Source organism: Tarenaya hassleriana, unplaced genomic scaffold (genome assembly GCF_000463585.1).
Source record: "Tarenaya hassleriana unplaced genomic scaffold, ASM46358v1 Cleome19, whole genome shotgun sequence".
In the NCBI taxonomy this organism is placed as follows: Eukaryota; Viridiplantae; Streptophyta; class Magnoliopsida; order Brassicales; family Cleomaceae; genus Tarenaya; species Tarenaya hassleriana.
This window is the reverse complement of record NW_010965304.1, coordinates 2503895-2521399: the sequence shown is the minus strand read 5'-3', so window position 1 is coordinate 2521399 and position 17505 is coordinate 2503895. Positions and strand designations below refer to the sequence as shown.

The following is a 17505-nucleotide window of genomic DNA, read 5'->3' as shown; positions in this document are numbered from 1 at the left end:
CTCGGAGGAGAAAAAGAATTTCGAGTCTCCTCCAAAATCTCAAGAGCTATGGACGAACATGAATTTCGCAGCATTCTCGATCTCTTCCCCGTCGTGCGTCCCCGTGATTATCGTGTAATCTTTCTTCCCTCTTCGCAAAAATCATTCCTTTATCATCTCTCTCTTTTTTCTCGACTCTTGTGTTGCTTCTATTTCTACTCTGAACTTCTTGTGATGCAGTCTTGTTTTTTCCTTTAAACCCTAATTTCTTTGGTTCGCTGATAGTGTTCGTGGTGAACTGGATCTTACTTGGAATCTATTGATCGTTTTGTTTTTAGGGTTTGATCCTGATTTTTGTGGGTAGTGATTGATTTATGGATATAGTCTGTATCGACGGGATATTACGCTCCGAGTTCTGGGGTTTTTTGTAAGGCTTCGTCGTTCCATATATTATGAGTTAAATGATGATAAGTTTTGGTGAATAAACCGAATATCTTAAATTGTTTTCCACACGACTTGAAATGTCTAGAATTCCTCTCAAGATTTGATCCAATCCGATACTGAATACCTTCATTAGTTGCTCCCATGCTTTTCTTGCCTATTGTTGTCTATTTGCTTTGGTTTATCAGTGGAGAATCATCCTGATTTTTTGTTGCAGGCCGACTTGGATTCATCAAGGCAATCAATTTCACAGCCCGTGCAGGAGAGTGAGGTAAAAGCAACGATCTAAAAGCCCATTTTCATGATTTTACTTGACGAATTATGGATACCGTTGCCTGGTTTATGCGGTTTGGACCCGTGGAAAACAGGTGATGAAATGGCATGATGCGTGGACAGATGAGGACCAGACAGGCTTCCGAAACCAAGAGACTGATCAAGGTTTGTTACTTTTGTTCTGTGGAATTTCTGATACCGAGTATAGTTCTCTTTGTGATCTGCATTATTTGGTTTTTCTTGATAGGTCTGAGCAAAATTTTTTCGTGAAAGATAGAGGAAAATACCCTTTTTTCTTCTGAGTATTTGCTGTTTTTTATTGGATTTACTCATATTTTCAATACAGAACAGATGAAAGATTTTGGTAACAGTTGAGGAAGTTGTGAGGCTGTATTTGAACTTCCAATTAAATCCATATCATGTAATCTTTGACCTAATTGTATACTTTCATTCTTTTCGTTTATTTCCCCGGCGGCCATAGAAAATCTTGATCTTTTATCCATGGATTGATGTAACAAACAGCTTCGTGCTACTTTCATACTCTGTCTCCCAAACATTTAAACGATTACCGAAGCCAGATTTTCCTTAATTTCTTTTCCAGATGTCATGCATCTGCATCTTTCTTCTTCATGAGTGTTGCTTCCGTTTTCTGGTTACAAGTTAATGGGGATATAAAGATTCTTGCAGACTTATCATTCTTTCTGATTGTGGACTCATTTTGGCAGATAAGTTTTGGGAGAATCTGAAATCGGCTGCAGAGAAGAAGGTATTATATCTTGACTGGTGATCCTTTCCACGCATTTCTTGTGATTGAATGAAACTTATGGAAAGATTTACCGACATACCTGGACATCCGTGATGTGGTTTTGGATTTTGAGAAAATTAAAATCCCCCTTAGGTGATCAAAGATCTTCTCGCGTTTGAAACTATAAACTCAAGAGATCTATTGTTTGTTCGTTACTTTCTCGTATAGGTTTCTGAAGTTAAACCTAGTTTTTGGTTTCTTTCTGCTACTACATAATACACATACTGTATTGGATTAAACTAGACATCTTTTTTTCTTTTCAACGTGAGCATGATTCGTAGTTGTCTATGGATTTCATTTGTCAAAGGTTGGCAAGATCGAAGCAGAGAGGTTCTGCAAGGCTTTCCAGCGAATTCACAATAAACTCGTATGTCTCTAATTATCTCGTAATGCCCTCGATACCTCCAGTTAATGTCTTCGTGAATCGGAACTGATTCCATTCGTTTTCAGGTCTATGAAGAATTGGATCGGGATACTGCAAAGCGGTTCTTGAACTCATGAGAGGCGGCGATTCTTCTGAAAACTCTCGTTGAGATGCTGTGGACAGTTTCTTTCACAAAACCTTGTTCCCCAGATAGAGAAAGAACACCAGATGTTAGGACAAAGATTCGATGATCTTTTATGTAATGTTTTAGGCAATGCACTGTCCTGCAAGACTGCAACTGTTCTGAAGAGTTCATGTCTGTCTATGGAAATCTGATCTCTTGCGTGTTCCCGTGATACTCTTTTCTTTTGTTCTCTTGCTCTTGGCCTTCTTAAATTCATAAATCTATTATTATGCGGAATATAAATATGAATTATTATGACTTATCATATGGTTAAGGAAAATTTTAGTTTTTCATAAGTCCGTCGCTTCACTCCGAATGAATCAACCTTAAATTGCTGTGCCATTAACCATTTTTTTTAAAACATATATTTGCATAAAACGTCTTATATGTTCCTTCAAGACTATAGTCTAAAATTATATTTTGCAGCATCAAAAAAAATCATTTTCTATTTTGTAAAATATTGGATGCTCTTACAATCTTATATTCCACTGGTATTTAATTCTCTAAGAAAGGACAAACCTCATCATTAGTTCTATAGAACAATGATGTTTCGTTGTTCATACATGATTTTCGGTGGATATCAATATATATAATATTCTTTCCACGTGAATTTTGATAAATATGATTTCGAGTCTGAACATCATCTCTGGATTGACGACTGATGAAATAAATAAGTATAGGACGTGCCAATATATATATATATATATATAATAGGGAAATATATAAACAAATACCATTATTCATGCAGATATCATAGGGCAACTCAAGATTATTGTATCTACGTACACATTCATAGATTTTTTTGGGACAAAAACACAAGATTATAGTTTTGTATGTATAAACCAAACAAAAAATAACAATAGCGAGAGAGAATATATAAATATCGTATATTTAACAATCTTTGGATAATCTCATACTTTTTTGTTCACAATCTCTTTATTTTCATCAATCAAAACCCAAAAAAAAAGAGCACAATATTCATCTATTGTGGAGAGGATTCGGACCTGTAAAAATTCTTCTTTTTCCATCTTCGAACACATTATCACTTCCTCTACTGTATCCTGATCCGCTTGATCCGCCATTGGAGTCATGATGACGGAGCCTGAAAGATGGCTTGGATCTCTCCAAGCTTCCATGAGAGGAGTGTTCAATAGTCCCATGGTGATGATGATGATGATGATGATGATGATGATCAGAAGAAGACGAAGACGATGATGAGGTAAGAAACATAAATAGCAGAAGAAATAGAACAAGAAGAGCAATGAACCCAGTGACTCTCCGAGATTTTCTTCTCGAGTAACCTGTCATGATCGCTTCAGAATCTTCTGCAAACACCCAGCACGAGTTGATGATGTTAGAGAATTGCTTGGATCGAAAACGGAAGAGGGTCTTGGGATTAGACCCAGATCTCTCTCTCTCTCTCTCTCTCTCTCTGATCTCTCTCTAATGTTCTAAGTTGGAGTTTGAGCTCTGAAAATGAGAAGAGAGAGAAGTCAGCCTTGTCTTAAAACTTTGGGCCTTAGAAACCATAAACTTGCTCAAAAAGTTTAGTTGGACTTTGCATACACTACTTTATTTATTTCCATAGAATTTCCTCTACTACAAAAAAATCTTCCATTTATGTAAATGTTTTGCCCCAAAAGAACTTGTATAATTTCTAGCTCAAATATTATTAATTATTATCAACTAATTCTATTGGGACGACCATATATATATATTGGCACAACTTATAAACAAATGTGAATGATTTCAGTGACAAAAGTTTGTAACCTTTTTTCTAAGATACTAATAAGAATTCAAGATTATTTTAATTGGTTTTTCCCTTTCTAAACAAATTATAAAAATCGAAATAAATGGATGGGTAAAAAATTTAACTCTAATATTTTTTTGGATAACACACACACACACACTTATGTATATATATATATGAAATGAAGAGAGGGTCAAAGAAAAGAAAATAGGAAAAGGATGGGGACAAAGAGGGGATTTGAAGTGATGATTCCAATTCTTGCTTTCTTTGGGGAAAATGATGTTGTCTTCACTCTGCTTTACCACACACTAACATACATTAAAAAGCCATTTTCCCCACTCATTGTTTTGCACTCCCACCCCACATTGTATCCTTTTTCTTGATCTTATAGATTTATTGTTTTTTTCCTAATGTTCTTATAATTTATTTTCCACAAATGTTTTTTTTTCTTCTTCTTTTAAATCGCATACCAACCCGCTGATGATTTTCACAATTAGCTACCAAATAATACTTGGATATATGCCTTTTTTTAAAAAAAAAATTATCTAAAGAACATATTTTCAAAATCTACCATTTTTTTAACAATGATGTCTAACATATGATTATATATATATATATATGTATTGCTAACATTCGAACAATTAATAGTATCCAAGATTGGGTAGCTCAACCACTAAGAAATGGATCAAAACTTCTTCCTAACTCGGGTTCCAGTTCTCACTTGGGAAAGGGGATTCATATAGACTTCTCTGGTTCTCTGAGAGATATAATTAGGTTAAAGGTCCGTTGATATTCCGAATTATAAAAAAAAACATCCGAACACGAGTTAGAGAGGTAACACACACAAAGACTAATAGTAAACGTTTATGAACACTAAATGTAAATGCTTTTTTATAAAGGAAATAGATAGAATACCTTTCAAAGTTTATAACAAAAAAAAACTTTCAAAGTTGAGAGAAATAAGATTTTCATTGGTAAAAAAACTTCAAATGTTGAATGCATGGACGTTGAAATGAGGAACTTCACTTCATAATTAAAGCCGAAAATAATATTTAAAAGAAATGATATGCATGGACCGGAATTTCCCCGTCGAATGGATAGTCAAAGTAGTTTGCATGAAAACACAACGTTAATGGTAATAACTTTCAAAGTTTGAATGGTAACATTTCTTCTTTCTTTTCTTCCATTTTGGTTTAACATGTTGCAAAACTGTTAATTACTTTATAAATTTCATCGCGTTATTATAAAATATATGAGTTCGTGATGAAATGTTGAATTTTAAAATTTGAATCATTCAAATCTCCACATCTTGTATTTTTACATAAAAATATTTGACCTTTTATATTAAATTTGAAGATTGATATTATCAAAGCAAATAAAGATGTTTATACATTTTTTAAGGAATTACAAATTATATACATATTATCAGAATATAAAGCGAAGGATATCGAATGATTACATTTGCACCCATCGATATAGCCAATAAATGGAGGCTTGTAGCCATAAGTTGTAATCACCGTGAGAGTGCAAAACAAGCTTTGACTGACTTTGCATGGTTCAAAATATTACACCCCTTCTTTTCTATTTAAATAAAATGTTTATATTATCATTTCTCGTTAATTAATTATTTGGTGCAATGTACATGACTCATATTTTAAAAAAAATATACGGTGGGAGCTTCTACGACCCTGCGGACTGGATAACATCTTGTACAGTAAATTTCCGACCCTTCGAAATAGTCGGCAAACTATGCGGAACAGATAATCCAATCGAAATTGACCGAAACAAAGAAAAGTTAAGATCTCAAAAAAAAAAAAAATTGAAACCACAATTTTGCGTAGAAGAGATTTATCATTGAGAATTGAGATGGGACTTTTTCCTACTATTTTACTTATGATGATATATGTTATATGAATTAATTATAAATAATAAAAATATACTATAGTTAGGGTGGACTAATATCCCACGCATTTACATATAGATAGAATAGCATGAATAGAGATATGATATTGGTGTAAAATTATGTTATAAAAACGCTGAGTGTATGTTTACTTTACGATATGTTTAATATATTGAAGAATTATATGACTGCAAATAGAAACAAAAACAAAATACACAAAAGTTGATGTTATTTTTCACTGCCCACACACAGTCATTTATTTATTTATTTATTTATGCATTATATTTATGGTCAAACACAAAGGGTGCCAATCATCATTGGAACATGAGGGAGAAAAAGTTAAATTTCTTTTTAGCTTGTGTGGCCATCCTGAGTTGTTTCCAACTATATTTGAAAACTTTCATGTAATATCATGTCGCTATTCTCATCATATAATATATATATATATATATATATGTATGTACATATGAATGCATGTATGTATCATCACAATTGTTTCTTCGAGACCCGTACGTGGGATCTTCCCGTACGTACAGTAATCTGAATCTGATGCCAGCTTTAATATAAGACAACAATGTAAGCCCAACAAGGGTGAGTTAGGCCCAATATGATTTTCTTCGGTTTTGGAATTTTCTCAGTTTTTAGTTTTTAATTTTTAAAAACCTGAAAAATATCCAAGATTTTATTTTATTTTTTATTTTTTTTTCCAAAAACTCAATAAAATCATTTTTTAAGAAAATCAAGAAAAAGTCAAAAACTACTTTTTTTTTTTAGATTTTAGCGAAAAAATCTCAATTGTTTTTTTTATTTTCTATTAAATATTAATTATATAAAATATTCCAAAAGACAAAAATACCCATAACTTTAAAGAAAATTTTACTTTAGACGTATATATATATATATATATATATATATATATAAACCCTTTTTGATAATTTTATATGTAAAATCTAAAATCTAAAAATTAAAATATTACTCATTCAATCAATTTTTTTTAAAAACTACAAAATTAAAAACCAAAAACCAAAAACTAAAATTAAAAAATCAAAGTAAAAGCTATCACCACATAGCCTGATCCTAATTTTGAAATGGGTATTAGCTTTGAGCCCAATAAACTCCTAATTGCATGGCTTAAAAAAATAATATTTGCCTTAACAAGTTTAGGACTGATCAGTGATTCAGTAGGACCGACCGGTTCAATGACTTAATCGAAATATTCCGGTTTACTCCGGTTACTAAGCAGATAAGAGTCGAATATAAGAACACAAAACACTTTTCATTTTGGTCGCGACGTGTTTTGACCAGGTTTGGGTCAATCAATTCACAGAAGTATAGCTTCTGACCAAATATAGGAGTCCGTCACGAGTTTCATCGCCTCGTCCATGGCGTTTCGATTTGTCGATGGATTCTGCTGCGTTTTTGCGCTCTGTCTTCTGTTTCCGCCTTTTTCCATTTCCGGTTCTACTCAGCAGGTTTGTGTTTGATCTTCTCTTTCGTGGTTCTCTTCGCGGTTGTCGAAGAGGCTTGGTAGCTGTTTTTCCTGCTTGTTTCCCGAGAAAGTGAGATTGAGAGAAAACGTGTTGGAGTTGTCGTTTGTGTGAATTTTACTCTTGATCAAGTCCTCCTCCAATTTGAAATTTTTTTCTTCAGTTTGTTTCGACTGAATATTTTGCCATGAATATAGACAAGTCATGGTATTTTCTTGTTCTGGAAACTAGCTGCTGAGATGAGCGTGATTTGGAATCTCACAGTGAAAAGGAAATTACCCAAGCATAATTTGATTTTTGGAAGATTTGAAATCGGGTTTTACAGTTTCTTCGTATCTGATTTCTGTGACGCTGCAGACTTTTCTGATGGGTTTTGTGAGTCTTTTTACAGTTTTGTAGTGCTGAGAGTGGATATTATGGTGCGACAGCGTGTGGAATTCAGTCGTCCTCGTCAACAAAGCTTTTGATCAAAGGAGGTACTGTCGTGAATGCACACCATCAAGAGGTTGCTGATGTTTTTGTGGAGGATGGGATTGTTGTCTCGGTACAGCCAAACATCGAGGTAGAGTTATTTCCTTGCCAAGTCTCCTACTTTCTGTAATATTTTGAAGTCACTTAGAAGATGGAGTGATGAACTTCACACGAAACTTGAAGACGGTATCACACATATGAGACTTACAAGTTAGATAGCATGCGGTATCAAATTCTTCTGTTTCTCGATCCTTCTGATAGATCTTGAATCTGGCGGTTCAGTTCTCTGTATATCTGATGTCAGTGTCAATCTTTTACTAGTGGTCTTGTCAAAATTTGAAGTTATGTTCTTCTGATATAATGGATATTGGATTCTATGTTTTCCTCTCTTTAATCCATTTGTACTGTTGGAGATCTCCTACAATTGGCGCTGCTTTAAGATCGTTTCGCTGTCTTTGGGCAGGTTGGGGATGATGTCACTGTGCTCGATGCCTCTGGAAAGTTTGTCATGCCAGGTTAGTGACTTGTTACCATCATATGTCTTGATTGTTCGCTCGGAAAAAAAAAAACTGAATAACATTATGTGTTTCTTGACTCATGATTCACGTTTATGAGCCAATAAACATGGAACTGTGCAGAGCTTCAACTCTTAAGTGCGTATTTAAACTTGAAGATCTAGTTTCCTCGTAAAATGTAGTTATACAAAGTATGTATATTTGATATCAGGAATGCCTATGTAACTTTGAGTTAAAACAATATATATTTGTTTATTTTCATTAATTACTTTTCTTTCAACTGATCCTAAAAGCTTCAGTATCTTTCTGATTCTATTCGAAGTTTCTATCTTGACTCTCAGTTTTATATTTTGCTCTTCCTTGATGTCAACAGGAGGAATTGATCCTCACACGCACCTCGCCATGGAATTTATGGGTTCCGAAACTATTGATGATTTCTTCAGTGGCCAGGCAGCAGCATTAGCTGGTGGAACAACTATGCACATTGACTTCGTTATACCAGTCAACGGGAATCTACTGGCTGGTTTTGAAGCCTATGAGAAAAAATCCAAAAATTCGTGCATGGATTATGGTTTTCATGTGGCAATTACAAAGTGGGATGAAAATGTTTCCAGGGACATGGAAATATTGGTCAAGGAAAAGGGTAAATAAATGTCTCTTAAGGCATAGATAGCCATGGCATATGCTGGTTTTGTGGATTTTTACTGGTTTTACTATGCAGATGAAAACAAGTGCCTGTATCTGTAAATTCACAGGTATCAACTCTTTCAAATTCTTCTTAGCATACAAAGGATCCTTTATGGTCACCGATGAGCTCTTATTGGAGGGCCTTAAAAGATGCAAGTCCCTTGGTGCCTTGGCAATGGTTCATGCAGAAAATGGAGATGCAGTGTCTGAAGGACAGAAAAGAATGATCGAACTAGGCATTACAGGTCCAGAGGGGCATGCTCTTTCAAGGCCTGCGGTGGTAATTCAGATATATACATACATGTCATCATTTTGAATTACTGGCTAGCATGTTTTTACTTTCACCCATGTCTTCTTTTCACCTGTAACCTTTGTCAATGCTAAATCCAGATTCTTGTTTGACAATGCCAGATTGAAGGAGAAGCCACTGCCCGAGCAATTCGTTTGGCTCATTTTGTTAACACGCCTCTTTACGTTGTCCATGTTATGAGTATTGACGCAATGGAGGAGGTTGCAAAAGCTAGGAAAGCAGGTTATGTGATAGAAAACTGATAGAACTAGTTTTTTTTTTGTTATTTCCTGACCTATATTCACGATACAATCAAATTTCAGGCCAGAAGATTATTGGAGAGCCTGTTGTTTCTGGATTAATCCTTGATGATCAGTGGCTTTGGCATCCTGATTTCATAACTGCAGCCAAGTGAGGAAAAAAAAGTGTTCTTGAGTTTTGTTACTGAGTGATGTCAAACATTTCCTTTAGTTTTTGATGTTTTGTATAAATCTCAATGCTTTAGGTATGTGATGAGTCCACCTATTAGGCCAGCCGGACATGGAAAAGCTTTACAGGCTGCCCTTTCAACGGGAATTCTTCAGGTATCTTTTTCAGCGATCTTTTTTCCTTGAATTTCTTAAGATTCTTACTTGCAAATTTTTTTGGCATTTGGTTTGCAGCTTGTAGGAACTGATCACTGTACCTTTAATTCTACACAAAAAGCTCTTGGCATTGATGATTTCCGGAAAATTCCTAACGGTGTTAATGGTAATAGGAGACTAATTCTTGCTTTTTTGTGCTCATTGTATGACGTGTTTTACTGGTTTAATAAACCCTTTTAACATGTCGATGTTTAGGCCTCGAAGAACGGATGCACCTGATATGGGATACCATGGTGGTAAGTGCCATTGGACTCGACACTTGTTTTCTTATTAAGCTTCTAATCGGTTTCCGTCTCATGATCCAGGGATCTGGCCAAATCTCTGTTACTGATTTTGTCCGAATAACAAGCACTGAATGGTATATGATCTTCCACAGCTTCTTTCGATCTCAAAATACGCTTTTCCTATGGGTGGTAGTAGTGTATTCGCTATGACTTGCGTGGTTAGGTATAATGTTCATTTAGAATGGTCCGTATCATTTCATTTCAGTGCTAGAATTTTCAACATCTATCCAAGGAAAGGAGCTATTCTTCCCGGCTCAGACGCGGACATAATCATACTGAATCCCAACTCGAGCTTCGAGATCAGCTCAAAGTCTCATCATTCCAGAACAGACACTAATGTCTACGAGGGTAGAAGCGGAAAGGTATTCCTCATAAATAACATTGTCCTACCCGTTTAAGAGCAAATCTTTATTGTTCTCGTTTAACCGATATCCCGGGGATGTTACTTTTGAATTCAGGGGAAGGTGGAAGTGACAATAGCCGGAGGAAGAGTTGTATGGGAAAATGATGAACTCAAGGTCATTCCTGGCTCGGGAAAGTACGTAAAGATGCCGCCTTTCAGTTACCTTTTCGATGGGATTGACAAGTCAGACGCTAATTACCTATCGTCTCTTCGAGCTCCAGTTAAGCGTTCCAGATCTGAAGGTTAAGATACAGGTACTTTTTTGCATTCTGTCATTTCATTTCTACAACAGTTGCATATATCATTATTTGGGTCCAAGATATATTATATGGTTTAGGCATTGTGAACAATGTTGTTCATAGATCATGGGTCATCTCTATTACAGATCGTTGTGTTTGATATTGATTGTGTTCAAAGGTTAAAGAATCGATCTTTGTCATGGAATATATAATGTGTGTATATATATAGCTTATTTCAGGCTTTGATTGGAATCTCAAATGGGCATATATGGTATCAGCCGTCAAACCGAATAATTGAACCAGATATGCCGATTTAAACCGGTTCGGTTAGCTGCTGCGGTTTACACCACAATTCGTGGTTCCGTGCGATTTGCTTGACAACGCCATTCAACAAAAAGACGGTTTCACCCTTCCTTCATATATGTGTTCGAAAAGATTCCCTCTCCGCGCAGAGAAGATTTTTCCTCAGTTTCTCGGCTACCAAACTCCGCGGCGAGGAGAAATAGCGTAAACCATGACGACAATCAGCCTTCGCAAGGGGAACACCAGACTCCCACCGGAGGTGAATCGCGTGATTTACGTGCGCAACCTCCCATTCAACATCACGAGCGAGGAGATGTACGACATCTTCGGCAAGTACGGCGCGATTCGCCAGATTCGCATCGGCTGCAACAAGGACACTCGCGGCACTGCTTTCGTCGTCTACGAGGATATCTACGACGCCAAGACCGCCGTCGATCATCTCTCCGGCTTCAATGTCGCGAATCGGTACCTCATCGTGCTGTATTACCAGCAGGCGAAGATGAGCAAGAAGTTTGATCAGAAAAAGAAGGAAGACGAGATCGCTAAGATGCAGGAGAAGTATGGAGTCTCTACCAAAGATAAGTAAAAAAAAAAAGCATGTTTGATTCGAGCGTCAATGGTGTCCCTATTACGGCTGCGATTTAGGGTTTAATTCTGGGGATATGCAGTCGATGGAGTTGTTTTGAGCTCCGGAACTTGTTGAATCTTTGTCCTTTTTATCTACCAGGCAATGAAATATGATTTTTTAACTCCAAATTGTGTTTTGTTGTTGCTTCTTGCGGGATTATATGGTTTTGAACCGAATGGCTGAAGATATGCAGTTCACGTCTTTTTCAAATGCTTCGCTCCGTTCGAAATTTCGTCATTCTATTGTCGGATTTCTGTGCTTGGTGATGAGTGGGAGAAGAACATTTGAAGAATACATGTGAGAGAATTGTGTTAGGGTTAGACCATAGATTTAAAGGTCTGAATTGTAGTTTGTGGAGGATATTTCTGGGTGAACTATTCAGAGGTTAGGATGTTTTAGGGTTTGCCTCAAAATTCAGTCTTTAGATTCTGAGGAATGTTCATCCATAATGAACATAGGTCTCAGTTATTAGTCATACTTAGCTTTTCTCCATTGTTGACCTCTAACCTTTCAGGCATTCTATCTGTGTTCAGCTTTCTTTCTTCAGTGGTGTCCAATGGGTTTGGTCACTTCACTTGTTAGCAACAGACAACATTAATAATGCACACACATATTAGAGTTGAAACGAATTAGGTACATTGAGAAACCCTGGCATTTTTGATGAATTAATAGAACAACCAGAAAAAAATATGTATGAACACAATACACCTCACATTCCCTAATCCCAGTTAATGATTTTTTCCCCTTCATGAGCCATCACCTCTTTTGAAGTTCCCCCCTCCGATTCAATAACTAGCATTCTGTGCATATGTAGAACAGATGTGCTTCTGAAATTTGCTTTCGCCATCAAAAGATGAAGTTTCTCATTGTATGTGCTGCTCTCTTTTTTTTTTCTTTTCTTGTTTCTATCTTCTCTCTTCCTCTACCTCAACAATGGGGTCATTTGAATGACAGTTCACGCCGCTTCTTTGGATTAGGATCTGGGTTTCCTTTTCTCATCATTGCCACAAATTCATCATAGTTTATCCGCCCATCCTGTAAATGTTTTAGCAGTGCATTTAGTGTCTGAGGTTAGGTTGGCTGCTGTGATGGAAAATGTAAACTATTAGTAAATGTGACATTAGCAGGACTGTCTTTGTTGCTTACATTATCAGAGTCGACTTCAGAGATTATTTCGGTAATATCCCTGCCATCATTCATGCCAAATTCCCGAAGGGCCTGCTCCAGCTCTTCCATTGTGATATATCTGGGAGTGACAGCAACATTTCAGGTAAGCTTTCGCTGATACTGAAAACTTTTTTGCATCTATTGTGTTGGATTTGGAAATTAAGAATCAGAACTGTAACGAATTGTTAGGTGCTTACCCACTGTTGTCTTTGTCAAAGTGTTGGAAGGCAGAGTAGAGATGTTCTTCTCTGTCGAGTCTGTTGATGTGCATTGTGGCTGCGATAAACTCACCGTAGTCTATTGTTCCATTACCATCTGCATCGGCCTACAGAAACCCGAGAATCAAATGCACACACAGATTGAATAAAAATTGGGCAGGGAGTCTCTCTTTTTGCTATCTTTTTTTGCAGGTGACCAGCAAAAATGATAAAGACTTACGGCTTCCATTAACTGCTGGACTTCGTACTCTGACAATCTGGTGCCTTGCTTAGCAAGTCCCTGCCTTAGCTCCTCAAGTGTTATTGTTCCACTGTTATCAGTGTCCATGCCTTTGAACATCTCTTTCAATCCCATGATTTCTTCCTCTGATAAGCAGCCTGCTATCACCTGTTCATTATCAGATAAAGCTCAGTACACTACATGCTTAGCAATGCCATATTGTTACACATATTGCTTGATACAATATTGATTTCAGGGGCATATGAGAATATTGGGTTAGCAACATGGTTGTTACCCGTAAAGCAACTTTCTTGAACTTGTTCATTGCTTTGAATTGTTTGAGCCTGGACATCACCGCATTGTCGAGAGGAACATCTGGTGCCTCTCCATCCTCCTTGATCCATGGGTGGTCTTTTTACCACGGAGAAAAAATAAGGGAGAAAATATTAGGACAGATGAATTTGGAGTTTTATCAAAGATTTGCTGGGAAAGGTTGTCGTGTTTGACGTTTTCGTGTTTTCTCAGATGCTTACTGAGAACTTGTGCGGCCGTCAATCTTTGCTTGGGGTCCGAGTTAAGCATCTTCCTAACAAGGTCCTTTGCCTGAGGTGAGATGACCGGCCAAGGATCGCTTGAAAAATCAATTTGTCCTCGTAGGATGGCGTTGAATATCCCATTCTCAGACTCTATCAACAGGTAACGGGAACGCATGAATGTAAATCTCTGTCTGCATGTGTAATCTTTGGTATTTGTGGTGTTTTCACAGAAATGGAAACGGAACGGAATCTTTACCCGCCCAAAAGGGTGGAACACCACTTAGGAGGATATACAACATGACACCGACGCTCCAAATATCAGCCTCTGGTCCGTACTTCCTTCTCAAGACTTCTGGTGCGATGTAATAAGCACTGCCCACAATATCCTTGAACACCTCTCCTGTAACACGGCGAAGAAAATATATAAATCCTGTGAATAATTACCGAATCTCTTATTTTTTATATGAATTTGGTTCAGGACAGGCTATGATGATGATTCCGACGAACCTGGCTTGTAGAACACTGATAGCCCAAAGTCGGTGGCTTTGAGAGGAGAATTCTCATCCTTGTTGAGCAACAGAAAGTTTTCGGGCTTCAAATCCCGGTGAATAACTCCCATGGAATGGCAAGTATGCACAATCTGAACTATCGTCCTTAGCAATGAAGCAGCGGCTCTCTCCGAGTAATGCCCTTTGGCGATGATCCTATCGAACAGCTCTCCCCCGGCACAAAGCTCCATAACCAAATGCACGGAATGTTTATCCTCATAGGCTCCCTTAAGCTCGACGATGTTCGGCTGTCCAGTCAGGTGATGCATTATCTGAACCTCCCTTCTCACATCCTCGATATCCTCCTTGTTCACGAGCTTCCGCTTAGCTATGGTCTTGCAAGCGAATTGATGGCCCGTGGCCTTGTGGGTGCAAAGATGGGTGACGCCAAATTGGCCGCGGCCAAGCTCTTTGCCCAACGAGAACGAGGCCTTGATATCTTCCATGGGTCGGCCTAGGACAGGTCCGATAGGGCCTTGTTTGATTGCAGGAGGAGGGGAGGGGGGCGCGTGTTTGGACGCGGCGGCAGAGGTTTCCGCTGGGTTGGTCGGGTTCTGAGCCGCCGGTTCGTCGGTTGTGTTGTCAGATGGTTCTTGTCCATGAGAGCAACAATTCCCCATTGTTGCAGTAAAAGGGCGAGAGGAAGGGGAGGGTTAAAGCTCAATGAGGAGGAAGAGAAAAAATAGATAGGCTTATTTTTTTTGCTTCCTCTTGTTTTTTTTTTCTTCTTCTTCTTGGTTTCTTCTTTAGCAAGAAATTTTAGGAGATGGGTTTGTGAATGGCTATGAATAGTATTTTTACAGTTTGGGTTATGAATTTTTTTTTTTCCTGTCTTTTGGTTTTAAGGAGATAATAGGGTTTGTTGATGGGGAGGGAGTGTAGGACCAACAAAAAGCTTGTCTGTAATTTTGTTATTTAAAGTAAAAATAAAAAGATTTATTTTTGGATTTCTTTTCCTGTGGTAATTAAGATTTCGTTAGAAGCCGTGTCGAATCCGAGTGTGATGTAAATGTAAACGCTTTTTGGTTGAAGAATTTAATGTATTATTATTTTATGAAACTAACACATTTGTTAGTAGTTTTGCTTTTGTGCAATCCTAGGACAATAATTACCGTCTGCTAAATAAATGTACGAGGTTAATTTAACCAAATCAATCAATTTATTATACAACAAGCACACTTTATGTCGTGAAGTGTTCCATTGCATATTCTATATGTAACTATGGTAAATGACCGTATTCTATATATACTCATCTACTTATTACAATATCTCATGTAAATCTTTTTCGGTACAACGAAATTTTAAAAATATATGAGAAATCTTTAGGCAAAAGTCAGCTCTAAGAGCAATTTTGTTGTATCTGTCAAAATCACTTGTTAAGAAATCGTAGAAAAGTGTGTGTGTATATATATATATATATAACGTGAATTTATATGGAATAAACCACACAGCGAAATGAAGTTTTGAAATAATGAATAAATTACAACATACGGCGAAAAGTCTGCCTTTGTTCCCACGTAGACATGTGTTGGTTTTTCGGTTTTGAAAAAAAAAAATTAATATATATAAATGAAACAAAATAATTTTAAACATGTCATCTGATCAGCCTTTGTTTACGGTTCTTTGTGTTTAATTTCTATAGTTGAGATTGGTGGTTTGCCCCAAAATTTTTTTTTTGAGAAATTGAATTGTGGGAGCACCTCTGGTAAAAAAAAAATAAATACATAAATGGTCTTGCATTTTGATTAGCGAAAGAAAAAAAAAACCACAAATGAAACTTTTTTGAACACGAATAACATAGAATACCAAAAAGAAGTTGAATTCACAGAGTTGGAAAAAAATTTTAATTAACGATTGAATGGTGAATATTTTAAATTAAACTAAACAAACATAAGTTCAGGATTTGTCAATCAGATCCTTTCGATGATGAGTATCCGCTTATAGTAGTAATGTTTTCTTAAATATATTGTTATAATGTTATTGAGCGGTCAATTTTAGGAAAAAATTCCAAATAAATATTGCTATTTTTTTCTGATAAATACATGAATTTTCTATCTTCTAAAAAAAATCAATTCGCAATAACCGAATGATTATTTTGGATTATTAAATTTAATCAATTCGATTTTGTTCGATTATTTCGGAGTTAAAAATTTATAACCAATTGGTTATTCAATTCAAATCGGTTAATAATCGAAATACATTTATTCGATTTGGTTTGGTTAATAACAAAAATAACCGAATGATCAGTGATCACCCCAGTATGTATGGAAAAAAAACAATTCAGCGTCGACCATAGAGTTAAAGACCAGACGTATAACCGCAACAAACCCATTTCGTAATAAGAAAATACCTTATTCTATTAATGAATCGCAGAAAACGTCAAAGCGGGAAATCAAGCGGGATGTGGCTGATTTCGTAGCAAGGTGCCTTACCTGTCAGCAAGTGAAAGCGGAACGACAGATGCCGGGTGGCAAACTACAACCATTGGAAATTCCGGAATGGAAATGAGATTCTATTGCAATGGATTTTGTGGTTGGGTTACCACTTACCCCGAGTAAGAAAAATGTCATCTGGGTGGTTGTGGACCGATTAACGAAATCCGCTCACTTCATCCCTATCAGACAGGAGTACACGATCGAGCGATTGGCACAAATATACGTCGATGAGATCATACGGCTGCATGGAGTGCCAAGTGAAATCATATCCGATAGAGATGCTCGATTTACATCTCGTCTATGGAAGGCTATACAGGGAGCATTGGGTACAAAGTTGAAGATGAGCACAGCGTATCACCCACAGACTGACGGGCAGTCAGAACGAACCATCCAAACCTTAGAGGACATGCTCCGAGCATGTGTACTAGAGTGGGGAGCTCCGTGGGATCGGTACATGACGTTGTGCGAATTCGCATACAACAACAGTCACCACGCGAGTATTGGGGTATCACCGTATGAGGCACTGTACGGAAGGCCATGCAAGACGCCACTATGCTGGACCGAGATCGGCGAACGCAGAACTTTCGGACCTGAAATCGTTGAAGAGACGACGGAAGTGATTCGGAAGATTCGCGCTAACCTGAAGACCGCACAAGACAGACAGAAATCTTATGCGGATCAGAGAAGGCGAGACTTCACTTTGGAAGTAGGAGACCGAGCTTTCCTCCGCGTTCA

At 37.1% G+C, this 17505-nt stretch overlaps 5 protein-coding genes across 8 annotated transcripts; 3 read left to right on the top strand and 2 right to left on the bottom strand.

Annotated features, from left to right (window-relative positions):
• The first annotated feature begins 5 nt into the window (after window positions 1–5).
• LOC104811204 lies at window positions 6–2220 on the top strand. Its single transcript, XM_010537840.1, has 6 exons — window positions 6–114; window positions 638–691; window positions 789–858; window positions 1419–1459; window positions 1806–1865; window positions 1949–2220. Exons 1-6 carry the CDS (start codon window positions 49–51, stop codon window positions 1997–1999), a joined length of 342 nt encoding a protein of 113 aa, XP_010536142.1. The 5' UTR covers window positions 6–48; the 3' UTR covers window positions 2000–2220.
• Window positions 2221–2805: 585 nt separating this feature from the next.
• On the bottom strand, window positions 2806–3554 carry LOC109116589 (CLAVATA3/ESR (CLE)-related protein 22). The gene has a single exon (XM_019202271.1). The coding sequence runs from the start codon at window positions 3352–3354 to the stop codon at window positions 3025–3027; it is 330 nt and encodes a 109-aa protein (XP_019057816.1). The 5' UTR covers window positions 3355–3554; the 3' UTR covers window positions 2806–3024.
• A 3439-nt stretch (window positions 3555–6993) lies between these two features.
• Window positions 6994–11050, top strand: LOC104811202 (dihydropyrimidinase). 3 transcript variants are annotated; one of them, XM_010537838.1, is made up of 14 exons: window positions 6994–7168; window positions 7575–7745; window positions 8118–8169; window positions 8543–8812; window positions 8925–9136; window positions 9268–9388; window positions 9469–9556; window positions 9651–9729; window positions 9808–9895; window positions 9985–10025; window positions 10095–10147; window positions 10279–10435; window positions 10532–10730; window positions 10945–11050. In XM_010537838.1, exons 1-13 carry the CDS (start codon window positions 7079–7081, stop codon window positions 10721–10723), a joined length of 1614 nt encoding a protein of 537 aa, XP_010536140.1. In that variant the 5' UTR covers window positions 6994–7078; the 3' UTR covers window positions 10724–10730; window positions 10945–11050. The 3 variants fall into 3 exon arrangements, with proteins under 3 accessions (XP_010536140.1, XP_010536141.1, XP_010536139.1); XM_010537839.1 differs by having other exon boundaries at window positions 10955–11046; XM_010537837.1 differs by lacking the exon at window positions 10945–11050 and having other exon boundaries at window positions 10532–10922.
• A 128-nt stretch (window positions 11051–11178) lies between these two features.
• On the top strand, window positions 11179–11774 carry LOC104811201 (splicing factor 3B subunit 6-like protein). The gene has a single exon (XM_010537836.1). It carries the CDS (start codon window positions 11230–11232, stop codon window positions 11602–11604), a length of 375 nt encoding a protein of 124 aa, XP_010536138.1. The 5' UTR covers window positions 11179–11229; the 3' UTR covers window positions 11605–11774.
• Window positions 11775–12259: 485 nt separating this feature from the next.
• On the bottom strand, window positions 12260–15315 carry LOC104811200 (calcium-dependent protein kinase 17). 2 transcript variants are annotated; one of them, XM_019202288.1, is made up of 8 exons: window positions 14295–15315; window positions 14028–14187; window positions 13785–13972; window positions 13547–13662; window positions 13252–13419; window positions 13011–13138; window positions 12793–12892; window positions 12260–12681 (listed from the first exon to the last, which is right to left on the bottom strand). In XM_019202288.1, the coding sequence occupies exons 1-8, from the start codon at window positions 14953–14955 to the stop codon at window positions 12586–12588; spliced, it is 1617 nt and encodes a 538-aa protein (XP_019057833.1). In that variant the 5' UTR covers window positions 14956–15315; the 3' UTR covers window positions 12260–12585. The 2 variants fall into 2 exon arrangements, with proteins under 2 accessions (XP_019057833.1, XP_010536137.1); XM_010537835.1 differs by having other exon boundaries at window positions 13785–13937; window positions 14044–14187; window positions 14295–15311.
• Between the last annotated feature and the right edge of the window lie 2190 nt (window positions 15316–17505).

Coding starts and splice junctions, on each gene's coding strand:
- LOC104811201 (XM_010537836.1), top strand. CDS start 11,230: ATGACGACAATCAGCCTTCGCAAGGGGAACACCAGACTCCCACCGGAG.
- LOC109116589 (XM_019202271.1), bottom strand. CDS start 3,354: ATGACAGGTTACTCGAGAAGAAAATCTCGGAGAGTCACTGGGTTCATT.
- LOC104811202 (XM_010537838.1), top strand. CDS start 7,079: ATGGCGTTTCGATTTGTCGATGGATTCTGCTGCGTTTTTGCGCTCTGT. Junction 7,169..7,574: donor TTTCCGGTTCTACTCAGCAG/GTTTGTGTTTGA, acceptor GTCTTTTTACAG/TTTTGTAGTGCTGAGAGTGG. Junction 7,746..8,117: donor CGGTACAGCCAAACATCGAG/GTAGAGTTATTT, acceptor GTCTTTGGGCAG/GTTGGGGATGATGTCACTGT.
- LOC104811204 (XM_010537840.1), top strand. CDS start 49: ATGGACGAACATGAATTTCGCAGCATTCTCGATCTCTTCCCCGTCGTG. Junction 692..788: donor AGCCCGTGCAGGAGAGTGAG/GTAAAAGCAACG, acceptor CGTGGAAAACAG/GTGATGAAATGGCATGATGC. Junction 859..1,418: donor AAACCAAGAGACTGATCAAG/GTTTGTTACTTT, acceptor TCATTTTGGCAG/ATAAGTTTTGGGAGAATCTG.
- LOC104811200 (XM_019202288.1), bottom strand. CDS start 14,955: ATGGGGAATTGTTGCTCTCATGGACAAGAACCATCTGACAACACAACC. Junction 14,188..14,294: donor ATCAGTGTTCTACAAGCCAG/GTTCGTCGGAAT, acceptor GCCGTGTTACAG/GAGAGGTGTTCAAGGATATT. Junction 13,973..14,027: donor GCGGGTAAAGATTCCGTTCC/GTTTCCATTTCT, acceptor ATGCAGACAGAG/ATTTACATTCATGCGTTCCC.